Here is a 16,236-nt window from a genome sequence, read left to right as displayed (position 1 = left end):
TGCAAACATCAAAAACAGTTTAGAAGATGATAAAAGACAGTCCTAAAACTGTAAGAAAATATAAACAGCCGGGCGTTGGTGGCGCACGCCTTTAATCCCAGCACTCGGGAGGCAGAGGCAGGCGGATCTCTGTGAGTTCAAGTCCAGCCTGGTCTACAAGAGCTAGTTCCAGGACAGGCTCCAAAACCACAGAGAAACCCTGTCTCGAAAAACAAAAACAAAACAAAATATATATATATATATATATATATATATATATATATATATATATATATATATATATATAAAAACAACGGTACAACAAAGCCCAGCAATGAAGAAATAAAGGACGATCAGGCATCTAGCACTGGGGTGGGAGAAGAGAGCAAACGTAGACTCGGAATCCCTAACCTATAGTTATGATTGAAAATATAAATACTTAATCAACCGCGTCAAGAAAGTAACTCTCAAATATGAATTTTTATTATTCATTAGCGTGAATTTCCTGATGGCGAACAAGGTCTGAGTCATTACTGAATGTCTTCCCACATTCCTTACAGCTAAAGGGCTTGTCCCCACTATGAATTCTCAGATGGCGGGTAAGGTTTGAGCATTTATTAAAGGCCTTGCCACATTTCTTACATTCATAAGGTTTTTCATCTGAGTGGACTCTCTGATGCTGAAAAAGCTGTGAGTTCTGGGTAAAGGCCTTCCCACATTCAAGGCATTCGAAGGGCTTCTCACCAGCATGAATTCTTTGATGCTGCCGAAGCTGTGAGCTCTGAGTGAAGGCCTTCCCACACTCCTTACACTCGTAGGGTTTCTCCCCGGTGTGGATTCTCTGATGGTTTGTAAGCGCCGAGCCACTACTAAAGGCCTTCCCACATTCCTTGCACTCATAGGGTTTCTCCCCAGTGTGGGTTCTCTGGTGCTGAACAAGCTTTGAGCTCTGAGTAAAGGCTTTGCCACATTCCTTACACTCATAAGGTTTCTCACCTGTATGAACTCGCACGTGTTGGAAAAGTTGTGAGCTCTTTGTAAAAGCTTTCCCACATACTTTGCATGCATAAGGTTTCTCACCAGTGTGAATTCGCTGATGGTCGATAAGATTCGAACAATAGCTAAAGGCTTTTCCACATTCCTTACACTCATAAGGTTTCTTACCAGTGTGTATCCTCTGGTGCTGAGAAAGGTATGAGCTACAACTGAAGGCCTTCCCACAGTCCTTGCACTCAAAGGGTTTCTCACCAGTGTGGATTTTCAGGTGACGAGTGACATGTGAACCACAACTGAAGAATTTCCCACACTGCTTACATTCGTAAGATTTTTCACCAATATGAAGTCTCTGATGTTGAATGAGCTGTGAGTTCTGAGTGAAGACCTTCCTGCATCTCTTACATTCATAGGGCTTCTCGTCATTATTAACAATTTGTTGTAGGGTAAGGAAAGTCTGTTGAACAAATGTGGGCATGTACTCACGACCGAGTATTTCTTGGCTTAAATGGTCACTTTGATATTGCAATTGGCTTCCACATTCCAGAACGTCTCTAAAACTGGAGTACTCGAGGCCATGCTTCTTAAGTCCCATTAACTCCCTCTGGCACGATTCTATTTCATAAACTTCCTTCTTTAGAGATAATAACTTGCTTTCACACATTGACTCCAGAGCTGAAAGGCAAGAAAGTAGAAAATGTTCTCTTCCCTTCCTATTTGGAAAAACTTAAAACTTTTATAATGGAAATGGGAAAAACTAAAGCTAAAGTGAATCTACTATCTAGAGGTGGTTATCACAGGCGCTTAAGATCTGTCTAGTTCAGTGCTTCTCAGCCTTCCTAACGCTGCAACTTTCGTACAGTTCCTCATGTCGTGGTGACCCCACCATAAAGTTATTTTCATTGTTCTTTCATAACTATACTTTTGCTACTGTTATGAATCATAATATAAATATTTTAGAGACAGTATATATATCTATATATCTACTATATATTTATCTATATCCATGGCAAATTCCTGGATATTTTGTGGCATAATAAATAATAAATTTGGTCTTTCATTTGTTTTGGGTTTAGATAATAAAGCAAGGTCTCATTATCTAGCTCTGGCTGGCTTTGAACTCAGAGATCCTCTGCCTCCCAAGTGCTAGGATTAAAGGAATGTCCCCTGAGATGAGGTCTTACTATGGAACTGGCTGATTCTGGGATTATTTTGTCTCAATCAATTTAGATAAAAAAGGGGAAATATTGTGGAATAATCTTTTTGTACACTGTGAAGATGTGCCACTCTGATTGGTTTAATAAAAAGCTGAATGACCAATAGCTAGGCAGGAACTGGGGGGCAGAGAGGACACCAGGAAGAAGAAGGGAGGAGACGCCAGGGGTGCAGAGCAAGCAGCATGGGCATTTACAAAGTAAAGGTAATCAAGCCACATAAAAGAAGTAGATGAATAGAAATGGGCTAGTTTAAGTTAGAAGAACTAGTTAGAAACAAGTCTAAGCTATTGGTGAGCTTTCATAAGTATAAGTCTCTGGGTGGTTACTCTGGAGCTGGCAGACGGGACAGAGAAGCCGGCCTACAGCCAGGATGATAAACACACAGTAGCATATTGGTCTTTGTCCTGGTTTTCTGCACAGAGCTTCAAAGCCCCGGGCCTCTCCGAATGACAGCAGTATCTCTGTACTGCTACTGAGGGTGTTCACTGATAGGTCTCTGAGAGCCTCAGGGCTGGTTCTGCAAGGACGGACTGGTGGTTAAGTCTGGCAGAGGACCTGCGCTTGGTTCCCAGCATCCACAGGGCAGCTCACACCGCCTGTGACTGCTGTTCCAGATGTATGAACTCTTCTGCCCTCTGCAGGCAGTAGTGCACATCTGCACACACACCACACACTCGGTTTATTAGAAGGCTGGGGTTTAGCTACAGGACCTCTGAAAGGAGGAAAGGCTGAGGTGTCCGTTAAGTAATAACGACGACAAGCTCGATGACCGAGTCTGCCCCCAGGACCTACATGATGGGCAGAGAGCCAACTCCAGTAAGTTGTCCTTTGATCTCCTCACACTAACATCATACAACAAACAAATACATGCAACTAAAAAAAACAATTTTTTTAAAGAACTTGGTTTTCTCACTAGACCTAGCTTTCTTGGCAGAAGCTTTCAAAATAAATCTCACAGGTGCTGTTTCCTCGATCAGCAGCGAGTTATCCCCAGGCACTGCGCTGCTGAGTGTTTCTTTCTCACTTACCTGAGCACAGGCCTCTTGTAAGCTCTTTGCCAATCATCCAGGGCTCTTTGCCTTGCTCCAATAAAGAGATCACCTGAGGCTTGGGAATGTGAAGTCCTGCTTACAAGAAAAGATATGGGACATTGTTATGCTGTGGGAAACAGATCCAATCCCTTGATCACCAAGCAAGAGATGCCATGACAGGAACAGCCAAAGACGCAGATGAAGCTTCAGCCACGGCCCACTGGAGTGGCCTGTTTCTCGGGCTTCTTTTTCAGCCCAGCTGAAACCATGTGCAAACAAGGAGCAGCAATTCAGGAGGCAAAGTTGGAAAGCAGCTGAGAAATTCACTGAGGAAGAAGCAGACACTCCAGAGAAGGCCGAGTTGTTGGTACGGGCGCTCTTACCCACTGAAAGCAGGTTGCTGTAGTTCTCCAGCATCACATCTCTGTACAAGTCCCTCTGAGCAGGGCCCAGGCACTCCCACTCCTCCTGAGAGAAGTCCAGGGACACGTCGCTGAACACCATCGATTTCTGAAACAATAAACGCACACCCTAGCTGTATAATACAAAAACTCCTCCTGAAACTCTGGTGCTTGTGCTGTGGGGTTCAGCGAATGAGCCATTGCTCTAATGTCAAGAACCAGTACCTCTGGATTCTCTGTTCATTCAGAAACAGATGACAAAGCCAAGCATGCTGATGCATGACAAAATGCCAGCACCAGGGAGGCTGAGACAAGAGTACTTTGGCAGATTGAGTTGTCAGCCTGGGTTATATAGTGAGATAAAGTCTCACTAGGGACTAGGGAGTAGTCACTGGTAGAGTCCTGGTTTCAATCCCCAGCATCAAGAAAAAAAAATCATTTCTTACTAATACAAATTATTTTTCTGGTGACCAAATGTTTTGATTTCTGATTTACAATCTCAACAGCTTATATACACTGATGAGACTGATTAGAACCATCCACTATCATACTTTTTCTTATTTCTGAGATAAATAAAATGAATGATTCATATAGAAAGTCAGCATGACCAGGTTGTGGGGGTGCACGCCTTTAATCCCAGCACTCAGGAGGCAGAGGCAGGAGGATCTCTGTGAGTTCGAGGCCAGCCTGGTCTACAGAGCCAGTTCCAGGACAGCTAAGGCTACAGAGAAACCCTGTCCTGAAAAACCATTTTGGGGGTGTCTTCTTTCTTCAACTGACCTGAGTTACACGGTGTACCCTGACAAGGATGACATTGAACATCTAGTCTTTCTACCTCTATAACCCCCAAGTGTAGGAATTATAGGCATGCACCACTGTGACTACTTAATGTGGAGTTGCAGACCTGACCCAGGGCTGAGTTAAACGAGGCAAGCCCTCTACCGACTGAACTGCATCCCTAGCCCTGTGTGTTATTATCCTTACACCACCTCCTATCGTTCTGTCATTAGTTCATCCAATACCAAAGGCTTGAAAGTCAGTAATCAACAACTGTTGAAAAGCTCAGCTTGCAAAAACCATATTATAAAATGCTACATATCACATGATCCAGCCATTGCTTCCCTCACACCTTAGGAAAGTATTTATATGTATGCCAGAATATTTGTAAAGATATTTTAAAGCAACTTGGTGCCCACCATCCATCATAGATCCACATAAGACCTAAGAAAGCTTTTGAAAGGTTTTAACACACACACAAAAAAACGGAGTCAGACGCAGCTTCCTAGTCTCAGTCTCATGCCAGCTGCAATGCAGAGATGCATCTCCCAAGAGTTGCCTGGGAGCTAAGCAGTGGGGCAGGTACCCACAATGCAATGCAGAGATGCATCTCCCAAGAGTTGCCTGGGAGCTAAGCAGTAGGGCAGGTGCCCACAGTCTCTCAGAGAGGCTTCTCCCAGCTGCCAGCTCCACCAACACACTCCAAGGCTGGTATAGGATTTTTGCTCATACAGACAGAAAAGGTTACAGATATGCAGTGAAGACAGATCCATACAGAAAAAAAAAACCTCTAAATGGGTTACAGTGTGTTTAAAAATATAAGTAGGCTTGACAGAGAAAAGAAAAAGGGTAGAAAAAGTCCTTTAAGAAGAAATGGCGTAATAAAAAATATAATAAGTCACGTAAAGATGGGAAATACAGAATCTGGATCCTGTATGCTATTGTGTTGTCTTTAAATTATCTGGTTGCTAAGAGACATTGGATTATGAAAACTACTGGATTGAACCAACCTATATATTTAGAAAAAAAATCTTCAAAATTTAAGTCAAGAGATATGTTACTTTGGGAGAGAGGTTCTGCTTTTGTTTCCAAAGGAAACGAGAGGCTGTGGATTCATTTTGGGTTAAGGAAAATCAGGTTTGATCGAGGAAGACCCCCTGAAAATCCTGGCTACAAACATAAAAAAAAACCCTAAAAGACACATGGTGCATATTTTACCTGCTCAAACACATAACAAAAAAAAAAAATCATCTTTAACTGACTTGTGTACAACTCACAATCTACACTCGTACTAATACAGAGCAAGGGGACCAGACACCAATGAAAATGATGGCCCAGGTAATTCAGCATCCAGAACAGCTTCCAGGCTGCTGTATGAGATGATCCAGCCTTACAGAACACTACAGCCAGGACTTAACAATTATCCTGATTTCCCAAGGTTCCCTGAAAGATGTCAGTGCTCCAGTCAATAGGAAATAGCTAGAAAACTACGCCTACATTCTCAAAAAATGGGTTATAGATATTATCATTTAAGGGGGGCTGGTTATTGTTGTGTAAATTGTGCCTTCTAAGTCGCTCAGATTCTCTGACCACCAAACAATGTAGAATATGGGCCTGCTCCTCTCTTGCTTCCAGTTCTGCTTCCAGCTGCTAGACTCTGTTCCTGGTCGTGCAGGAGGCTGTTGTCTAGAATGGTGATCTGTAAGTTTTTAAAATAAATAACCCTTTTATTAATCATTAAAAAAAAGAATATGGGCCTGCATATTTTGGCCCCCACAGGTTACAACTTATTGGTAACGGTCAGGAAAAAAGCTGAACAAAGGAGATTAGATTCAGGGATCTCCTTATAAAAAGAAAAGAGGAAATATAGAAATGATAGGATAAAAGGGTAGATTATTGAATCTACTTTAATCCAAAAACAATTATTAATCTTGAATATTTTACATTGGTATGGATTTTGGTTTATTGATAACATTTTAAAGTTAATTTTGTTATACTGTGTGTATATTTCTACTCTTGTTTGAAGTACTGTTCTTATGAAGCTCATTTTAAATGTATAATTTAAAAATACAGATTAATAGTAGGTCGTCTATAATAGTCAAACTTAAAGTCATGTTAGGTATGTTTTCAAGGTCATACACAGATATAGTTAGATAGTCTTCAAAGATGTGTAGAATATGGCATTTAATATTTTTAATAACCTAAGGTTTTTCATGATAGAAAGACACATCTGCTCCTGGCAGCACTAAGAGATGATGGGCAGAAAAAACTCCATATTGAGTTTGCTTTTTTTTTTATGCAAAAGCTAGCCATGTGGGCAAAGAAACCGCCCTTGCCTCAAACGCTGGCAGTTACTGTCCAAACTGGACCAGCAGAACGCAAAAAAAAAAGTGACTGCCAAACTTTGCCAAGACAAGGTAAGACAGTCCTTCAGAATTCCCTGCTTCAAGGAGGCCGCAGACAGACTAGGCCTGTAGGCCAGAGCTGAGTGCCCCAGAGCTACAGAGGATCTTTGGGTGACTGCCCAAGCAGCAAGATGTCCCTGTCGCTAGGTAACATTTTGCCATTCTGGGTCTTTGACAGAGTTGAAGACTAGATAGTTATAGTTTTATTTGGTTATGATAAAAAGTAAATTGATACAAAACTTTGGACTCATAAAGATAAGATAGATGGTAGAGTATTTCCTTTAATTTTGCCAAATACAAATAAACTAGATATTGTAACTGTAATTCTTATTTAGTAACTGTTTTGTTATATACAGTTTTACTATGTTAAGGCTAAAACTTTCCTTTTTAATTAGACAAAAAGAGAGAAATTCTATGAAATAATCCTTCTGTACACTGTGAATATGTATACCTCTCATTGGTTAATAAAGAAGCTGACTGGCCTATAGCAAGGCAGGATAAAGTTAGGTGGGACAATCAAACTGAGGACACAGGGATAAAGAAGGGCAGAGTAGAGGAGATACCAGCTAGCCACTGAGGAGACAGGACATGTAGAAAATTAGGTAACAAGGGCTGGAGAGATGGCTCAGAGGTTAGGAGCACTGGCTGCTCTTCCAGGGGTCCTGAGTTCAATTCCCAGCAACCACATGGTGGCTCAGAACCATCTGTAATGAGATCTGGTGCCCTCTTCTGGCCTGCAGGCAGACATGCAGACAGAACATTGTATAGATAATAAATATTTATTTTTAAAAAAATGAGGTAATAAGATATGAGCCACATGAAAATAATACATAAAAATATTGGTAAATTTAAATATAAAAATTAGCTAGTAAAAAATCCTGAGCTATTGGCAAGTATTTATAATTCATATTAAGCCTCTGAGTGATTATTTAGAGTAGCTGTGAGACAGGAAAATTCAGCCTATAGCAACCTTTTGATAATAATTAAAAACTGAGAAACAATGTCCAAACTACAGTTGTTGTGGAATTATCTTTTTGTACACTACAAAGATTTGCCACTGGGATTGGTCTAATAAAAGCTGACTGGTCAACAGCTCAGCAGGGATGAAGCAGGAAACTAGCATGGGCAGTACGGAGAAAAGGTAATAAAGCCATGAGGCAGAAGTTATAAGAGCTAGTTAGAAACAAGCCTAAGCTATCAGCCAAACTTTCATAATTAGTAATGAGTCTCCATGTGGTTATTTGGGAACTGGCTAGCCGGACAGAAACATCCCTCTACATACAGTTATCTGTAATAAGGTTACTCTAGTGGTTTTTTTTTGTTTTGTTGTTGTTGTTTTGTTTTGTTTTTTGAGACAGGGTTTCTCTGTAGCTTTGGAGCCTGTCCTGGAACTCACTCTGTAGCCCAGGCTGGCCTCAAACTCACAGAGATCCCCCTGCCTCTGCCTCCCGAGTGCTGGGATTAAAGGTGTGCGCCACCACCACCTGGCCCCAGATGCTAGTATTTTTTTTTTTAAGACAAAGGGTCTCACTGCACAGTTCTCAATTAACAGACCATGGCTAGCCTCAGACTTGCAGAAATTGGCCTGCCTCTCATCTAGCAAATATGGAATTTTTAAAGAAAGGCAAGACTTAAATTGTTAAGGTGAACTTGGCATGGTAGCTCATACCTAGTGCTTAGGAGGCTAAAGCAAGAGTTTGACTTCAAGTTTGAAGTCAGCCTGGGCTTCACAGTGAGACCCTGTCTCAGAATTAAACACAACCAACAACACAAATGACTCAAAAATGGGGGTTTAGTGATGGCTCTGTGGTTAAAGGACTTCCTGCTCTTGCTGAGGATCCATGTTTGGTTTCCAGCTCCCACACAGTGGCTCACGACCTTCTCTAACTCCAGTCCCAGTGGATCCAACACTCTCTTCTGGCCTCCAGAAGCACTGCACATATGTGGTGCTGCACATACATACATACATACATGCATACATACATATATACAAAACACAATACATATACACACACATACATATATACATACATACATACAAAACCATACACATAAATTAAAAATAAACTTTTTTTTAAGTATGGTGACTCACACATGTAATTTCAGTACTTGGGAAAGTGGAGGCAGGAGAATCAGAAGTATAAGGGAGCTCGAGACCAGTCTATAGGGTAAAAGGGACAACTGGAGCAGGAAACCAACCACACTGAGCACCTTGACTCTGAGTCCAGAGCCAGTGAAAGAAACACACCCTGGATCTGAGACCTGAGTCAGGGAAAGAAACATCTTTATTCCTGAACCCAGGACTAAAGACACATGCCCTGACTCTGAAACGAGTGCCAAAGAAACACACTTTGTCCCTAGAATCAGATCCAGTAAAAGAAATATGCCCTGGTCCTAAGATTAGAGTCAAAGGCTAAAAAGAACCAGTGATAGAAACACAGTTTGACCATGAATCAGAGCCATCTCTGCCCCTGAGCAGGGAAAACTAACCAATCCCTCTTCTCCCTGGGAAAACCCTGCCCCTAAGAAGCCCTATATAAGCCTCTCTGCTGGGTGAGTTAGAGGCCACCTTTTATCCCTCCCTGGCAGAGGCAGTCACTCTCCTGGACTTCTCTTTCCCAAATAAATCTCTCTCTCAAAAGAGTATTGGGTGGCAATCTTCATTCACTGGTACAGAACAGAAGAACCTGGCTAGGACGTCCCTCGGGGGCCAGAGCAAAGCAGAGACCAGAACTTTGCTGGGAGCTCCAAGAGTGCTGAGCAAGGCGGGGCAGGAGACCGCTACATTTCTGCACTGAGCAAGGCGGGGCAGGAGACCGCTACATTTCTGCACTGAGCAAGGCGGGGCAGGAGACCGCTACATTTCTGCATGGGCTTCCCCTTTAGCAGAGTGTTAGCAAAAGAAGTCTTGGGCTGGAGAAGAAGCTGATAGCTCTCTGTTCGGATGTTCCCTTAAGGGCACAGCTGTAGTGGCTCTCCAGAAGAGCGGGATTGCTATATCCTACCGGGAGACCATACCCAACCGCACCCCAGCTTCAGGAAGCCTGGCTTCCCAATAAAGTCAGGACACCTTTCCTGGAGGGCTGAGCTGTCCCATTGCAGCTCCAGCTTCCAGAGCTGTCCTACTGTGGATCCACCCTCCAGAGCTGTCCTACTATGGATCTACCCTCCAGAGCTGTCCTACTGTGCCCCTCCAGAGCTGTCCTATTGTGACTCCACCCCTCCAGAGCTGCCCTATTGTGACTCCACCCCTCCAGAGCTGTCCTATTGTGGTTCTGCCCCTCCAGAGCTGCCCTACTATGGCTCTACCCCTCCAGAGCTGTCCTACTGTGCCCCTCCAGAGCTGTCCTACTATGGATCCACCCTCCAGAGCTGTCCTACTGTGGATCCACCCTCCAGAGCTGTCCTACTATGGATCTACCCCTCCGGAGCTGTCCTACTATGGATCCACCCCTCCAGAGCTGCCCTACTGCGGCTCTACCCCTCCAGAGCTGTCCTACTGTGGATCCACCCTCCAGAGCTGTCCTACTGTGGCTCTACCCCTCCAGAGCTGTCCTACTGTGCCCCTCCAGAGCTGCCCTATTGTGACTCCACCCCTCCAGAGCTGTCCTACTATGGATCTACCCTCCAGAGCTGTCCTACTATGGATCTACCCTCCAGAGCTGTCCTACTGTGGCTCTACCCTCCAGAGCTGTCCTATTGTGACTCCACCCCTCCAGAGCTGCCCTACTGCGGCTCTCAGTACAGCCCGGCGTCCCAGGCTATCTTTGCAGCTCCACAGTTGTAGTACATTCCCCTACACAGCCTGTCTCAAAAAACAAAACAAAGCAAACAACAACCAAACCACACAAGTGCCATGTGTAACCTTTAGTGGGAATATATGCAGTGCTCAGCGCTGTGAAGATCCCGCCCTTGAAAGTAACAGAAGGAAACTGAGCAGAGGTTGTTTCCGTGAAGGGAAAATTTAACTCAGCTCTTTTTCCGAAATTCTTTAAAATAACCGTGTTTGAGATGTGTGTTTGGGAAGAAACAAAAACTTTACAAGTTATCTGTTTCCTAAATTAATATGTGACCATTACACAGAATGAAGTCAGAGCAAACACAAGGCGTGTGTCCGTGCAGAGTTTCCCACCATTTTCATGAACGGGAAATTTGAAGAACCAGGTTATTTTATGAGTCAGTGTTAGATTAAACAAGACCATCCCAGAGAAAAGCAAAAGGGAAAGCCCAGTGCACCTTGTATTTGGCGTGGTCCACAGCCATTCCTCTTTTCTCCACTGGGTACTTCCGGAGGGGCAGAGCTGGGGGAGAAAGAAGGAATCATGAGATCCCAAGCCTTTTAATAAAAGGTCACCCTGGATGCATACCTGTCACCCAAGTAGAAGAAATCTAGGCTGTCGTGATATTCCTAGAATCAGAAAAGGAATGAAGCCTATGTTGTCCAAGACTGGAATCTGTCCTTAAGAGACTGGGGTCTCTTAGAACAGAAAGTTGGAGCCACTTGGTCAGTCAGAGGCATCCCACACCTACAAACCCGTGGCTGCAGTCACTCACCCACCACAGGGATCCCATGTATCTTCACACCCACACCTAACCCAAAGAACAGCCTTTAACATATGGTCAAAGCCACAGGAACACGTCTACCCTGAGGATACAGCCACATCCGCACGGTTACAGAACCCTAAAATACAACACCACAGAAAACCACGGTGCTACAAATGTTACAACAGCACCGTGTCACTGCAGAGTCACACAATAGTGACAATCCCCTCCAGTTCCCCTCATGAGAAGTATACAAAATCACACATTTAGCAGAACAACAGCCTCATGAGAGACACAGCTTGGCAAAGGGACTCATCTTCCAACCATACTCACTATATCACATCAAGTTACATAATCACACTCCAACATCTGCAGAGTCACAAACACCCAATACACACGGTACACACACACACACACACACACACCCCTCCCCCTCAAGTTAACAGTCTTGCAGGCGTAATTACTAACTCTCTGATAGATCCCTCATAAACAAGTTATGCCGTTACACACCATCAGTCCAAACACACGGGGACGCAATCACACACACATACACACACGGTTTCACAGTTATCAATCACACACAGCTCTGAGAATGCTCATTGAGAAACTTAAAAATCACACCCGCGCACTCGTGGCGCCCTAGGGTCACTTCAGGTCACACTCACGCACAGCCAAGAGCTCGCTACTGCTCACCCGGCTAGACCAACTCCCACCAGCCTGACAGCTCGGACACCAACTGGTATTTCCCTTTAGAACCCAGGGTCGCACCTGCGGAGCCTCACAAGGGTCTAGGCCGCTCCCCGCGCACTTTCCCGTCCTCGGACAACGAGGGTCCCGCAGGCAAAAGAAGGGGCTGCTTTTAGTGCGCAGAAGTTTCTGGGAAATGTAGTTCGCGGTGGGACCTGGCGGGGAAAATGGCGCCCGCTCTCGGATTCCCTCCAGGGCACCGCCTGAGGCAGGCTGAGAGGCTCGCTCCGCACGTGCAATTGCGCCTAGACACAGGCACAAGGTAGGACCGAAACTCTCACAACACGCAGGGCTGACATCCTGGACACAAGCCTCCTCCATGGTAAGGGGCCGACCTCGGGAAACCACTGCTTTCTGAGTAAGACAGGTTGGCGCCGGAAGTTGTGTGTCGTCGCACATGTTTCTGGGAAATGTAGTCTAGGGACGGAAACTGCGTGGCACAGTCTTCTGGAACAAAGTTGCTTCAGTGATTTCTCAAAGACCACACCCAGTGTCGGGACGCTTGTGGGCGTTGTAACTCACTGAAGGAATGTTTAGGATGTCGATAGGTCTCCCGTTTTTCCTTCCTCAGTATAGGGTTTATATGACTCATTTAGGTGGCATATAAAAAAAGACAATGAATATTAGTTATTAAAAACTATCAGATTTAGGAGGAACTGTGAGCGAGTGATTGCTCCTGAGTAGGTATGGGATTCTTTTACAGTTTAGTTTTTTTTTTTTTTTAAGTTTTTTCCTATTCAAATTTATTTGTTTGTTTGTTTAGAGTCTGGGTATCTCTCCAGGCCGACTTGTTTGTTTGTTTGTTTGTTTGTTTGGAGTCTGGGTATCTCTCCAGGCCGACTTGTTTGTTTGTTTGTTTGGAGTCTGGGTATCTCTCCAGGCCGTCTTGGAACTCACTGTGTAGGCTGGATTTGCAGTTCATCTTAACCATCTTTTCCTGTCTCAGATGTTTGGACTAAAGGTGAGCTTCACCCTGTAGTGAAAAAAAAATGTTTTGTTTGTTTTTGTTTTTCGAGACAGGTTTTCTCTCTGTAGTAGCCCTGGCTGTCCTGGAGCTAGCTCTGTAGACCAGGCTGACCTCCAACTCACAGAGATCCGCCTGCCTCTGCCTCCCAAGTGCTGGGATTAAAGGCGTGCGCCACCACCGCCCGGCCTGCGAAAATATTCTTAAATTAGGAAATAAGTGATGTTGCGCGACTCCGTAAATACAGTGAAACAATTAAGTTGTGTGCAGCAAGAGCGTCTACAGGGAATTGAACCTGGGAACTAGTGTGTGTGGCGTGAGCCTTCTGATGTCTTATTAGTTATAGTTATGTTGGATTTTTAAAAGAAAATCAAGTCCACTGAGGTACAATTTAGATACAACAAAAGACACCAGTTGTATGGGTTTATTGTAAAACACACCTTTAAAAGGCTTATTTCCTGCAGTAGGTGGGCTGTGGAGGCCAGGCGAGGGCATCAGATCTTCAGGAACTGGACTTACAAAGGGTTGTAAGCAACCATGTAGGTGGTGGCACCTGAATTTAGGTCCTCTGCGGGAATAGAATGTACTCCTCGTCACTGCTCCCCTCTCTGGCCAGGAATGCACTAACTTAAAAGTGAGCTGTTTGAGGAGACTCAACATGAAAAATGGCACCGGCGTCATATTTATGACCTAGACCTTGTTTGCTTGTTTTTTGTTTCTGTGTGGCCCAGGCTGTCTGGAACTTGCTCATGTCTGCTAGCCAATTCAGAAGAGTCTTTTGGTTCAAGAGGCGGGGGTTATATTGGGGATGGACGGTACTGAGAGAAGAGGCGGAGCTGAAGTCTGCGGCCTTTTTGAGCTGTAAAAGAGCAATGGCAGGAGCAATGGCAGTGGTGGCGCATGCCTTTAATCCCAGCACTCGGGAGGCAGAGGCAGGCGGATCTCTGTGAGTTCGAGGCCAGCCTGGTCTACAAGAGCTAGTTCCAGGACAGGCTCCAAAGCTACAGAGAAACCCTGTCTCGAAAAACCAACGGCAGGGGTTGGTGGTGGCTTGTGATTTGGCTCAGGTTCCCCTTTTGTTCTTTAACATTTGTACATGGGATTTTAATAAACCATAAAGAAATGTCTAACACCTGTGGATCAGGTTGGCCCTGAACTCACAGAGATCCACCTGCCTCTGCCTCCTGAGTGCTGGGATTAAAGTCGTGTGCCACCACCGCCTGACTCTGCCTGGATTATTTTTATACATCAAGCCCCACCCTGATTTTCTGTGGGCATCCACAGAATAAGTGAGGCATTCTTCATGAAGAGTTCCTTACAAATGAAATCACAAGTTGCTGGGCGGTGGTAGCGCACACCTTTAATCCCAGCACACGGGAGACAGAGGCAGGCTGATCTCTGTGAGATCGAGGCCAGCCTGGTCCACACAGTGAGTTTGGAGTTCCAGAACATCCAGAGCTATATAGGGAGATCCTGTCTCAAATAAGCAAATGGAATTACATAGTAGGTATACTTTTTTTTACTTTGATTTTGGCAAGGTGTTTATGGGACTCAAATGTACTCCTTTCTTCCTAAGTATTTCTTTTCTTTGCTGAATGATATCCCGTTTATGAATTCTGTGTCTGAGCTTGCATGTCCAGTCATACATTCGTGAATGTTTCCCTTCCCTCCAGATTAGCTGATTTGAATAAAGCAGACAGACATCTGCTTGCAGTTCTTTCTATAAGCATGTGTTTCCACGTAGGAGATGTGTGGTAGTAGAATCAGTGAATCTTATAAGCAAATACTGAATTTTGTAACTACCAGACTGTTTTACAAAGTGGTCATACTATTTAATTTAACCAGCAATGTAAGAGTTTTATTTGTTCCATGTACTATTAAAACTATTGTCAGCTTTTTTTTTTTTTAAGATTTGGTGTGTGTGTGGTGTGTGGTGTGTGTGTGTGTGTGTGTGTGGTGTGTGTGTGTGTGTGTGTGTGGTGTGTGTGAATTCATACATTACTGCAGTGCCTGCACAGGCCAAAAGGGGAGCCAGATCACCTAGAATTTATAGAAAGATTTGTGAGCTGCTTGTCATGGCAAAACCTGTCTAAGTATTTGAGGCTTGAGCCACCACCCCGGCCTCTCTGGTTAGTCTTTGAGTTTAACTACCTATTTAGAGAGTCATGGTATCACATTAAGGCTTCGTTTACACAGAAAGGACATTGCTATCTACCAATTACTTTTGAATTTTGGTGCTTTTAGTCACATGGTGGCCATCTTAAGTTCTTTCTTTCCTCCGCCCCAATCTCCCTACCTTCTCTGTGTACCTCAGCCTGGCCTGGTGCTCCATCCCCGAAGTCCTGAGACTTTAAGTGTGAGCCATCATCCCTGGCATTAAACTACTGAAGGGCTCTAGCTAGCCTCGGCCTAGCAAACATGGCCCTGGCAGGCCTTGCCCTTCTCTCCCCCACCTCCTTCCCTCTGTCTTGCTAAAAACTGTTAGATTACAGTTCTAAAGCTAGCTACCAAGGTCTATTCCCTTATTTGACCACTTCCTCCTTCTGAGGCTGACTACCAAGGCCCAGCTATCGAAGTATTAAAGTCCAGTAATCAAAAGCCTCTTTTGGCTCACCTAATTAAGATGCCCAATTAAAAGTAAACACCTCATACTAACAGGAGGTTTCCCCTTTTACCTTTATAAACCTAAGTGCCACATTCGCCTCCCCTCTACTCAGAGGCAATTCTTTGTCCCTGAAAGACCCCGGTAGGGACCTTCCCTCAAGTGGAGACCCCCGGACCCAAAGACCAGGCCAAGACCACGGGTCAGATGCAAACTGCAAGAGGTTTATTAGGTAGACAGAGGTACCTGCGGGCGGCAAAGTCTTTTGGAGGACTTGCGCACCTGCAGACTGGGAGGAGGTCTTTTTATAGGAAAGAGGGCAGCAAAAGCAAGTTTTACAGAAGCAGAAGCGTGGTTATCGGAATGAGGCGGGCGGGGGGGGGGGGGGGTCATGAATGGTTTTCCTCTCCCAGCATGGATGTCTGGCAGCAGACATCCTGTTCTTATCTTATAGATATCCTACTTTGCAGTCATCCTGCTTTGTAGATGTCCTATCTTATAGATATCCTGTTTTCCTCTCACGAGAGCAGGCTAGCTGCTGATCCTGAGAATCTTTCAAGCAAACAGGACGTTCTCCC

At 44.5% G+C, this 16,236-nt stretch overlaps 1 protein-coding gene across 2 annotated transcripts; it reads right to left on the bottom strand.

Annotated features, from left to right (window-relative positions):
- Positions 1 to 296: 296 nt before the first annotated feature.
- Positions 297 to 12,449, bottom strand: LOC130865783 (zinc finger protein 383). Of its 2 annotated transcripts, XM_057756780.1 has the most exons (5): positions 12,114 to 12,252; positions 11,040 to 11,104; positions 3,604 to 3,730; positions 3,218 to 3,316; positions 297 to 1,647 (listed from the first exon to the last, which is right to left on the bottom strand). In XM_057756780.1, exons 2-5 carry the CDS (start codon positions 11,064 to 11,066, stop codon positions 464 to 466), a joined length of 1,437 nt encoding a protein of 478 aa, XP_057612763.1. In that variant the 5' UTR covers positions 11,067 to 11,104; positions 12,114 to 12,252; the 3' UTR covers positions 297 to 463. The 2 variants fall into 2 exon arrangements, with proteins under 2 accessions (XP_057612763.1, XP_057612756.1); XM_057756773.1 differs by lacking the exon at positions 11,040 to 11,104 and having other exon boundaries at positions 3,218 to 3,313; positions 12,114 to 12,449.
- Between the last annotated feature and the right edge of the window lie 3,787 nt (positions 12,450 to 16,236).

Source organism: Chionomys nivalis, chromosome 2 (assembly GCF_950005125.1).
Source record: "Chionomys nivalis chromosome 2, mChiNiv1.1, whole genome shotgun sequence".
In the NCBI taxonomy this organism is placed as follows: domain Eukaryota; kingdom Metazoa; phylum Chordata; class Mammalia; order Rodentia; family Cricetidae; genus Chionomys; species Chionomys nivalis.
The sequence above is the reverse complement of the archived record's forward strand: the minus strand, read 5'-3'. Positions and strand labels throughout refer to the sequence as shown.

Excerpts from the sequence above, each read along its gene's own strand:
- LOC130865783 (XM_057756773.1), bottom strand. The coding sequence starts at position 12,413 with ATGGAGGAGGCTTGTGTCCAGGATGTCAGCCCTGCGTGTTGTGAGAGT. Across the intron at positions 3,314-3,603 it reads CAGCAACCTGCTTTCAGTGG|GACTTCACATTCCCAAGCCT; the intron begins GTAAGAGCGCCC and ends TCTTGTAAGCAG. Across the intron at positions 1,648-3,217 it reads TACAAGAGGCCTGTGCTCAG|CTCTGGAGTCAATGTGTGAA; the intron begins GTAAGTGAGAAA and ends CTTGCCTTTCAG.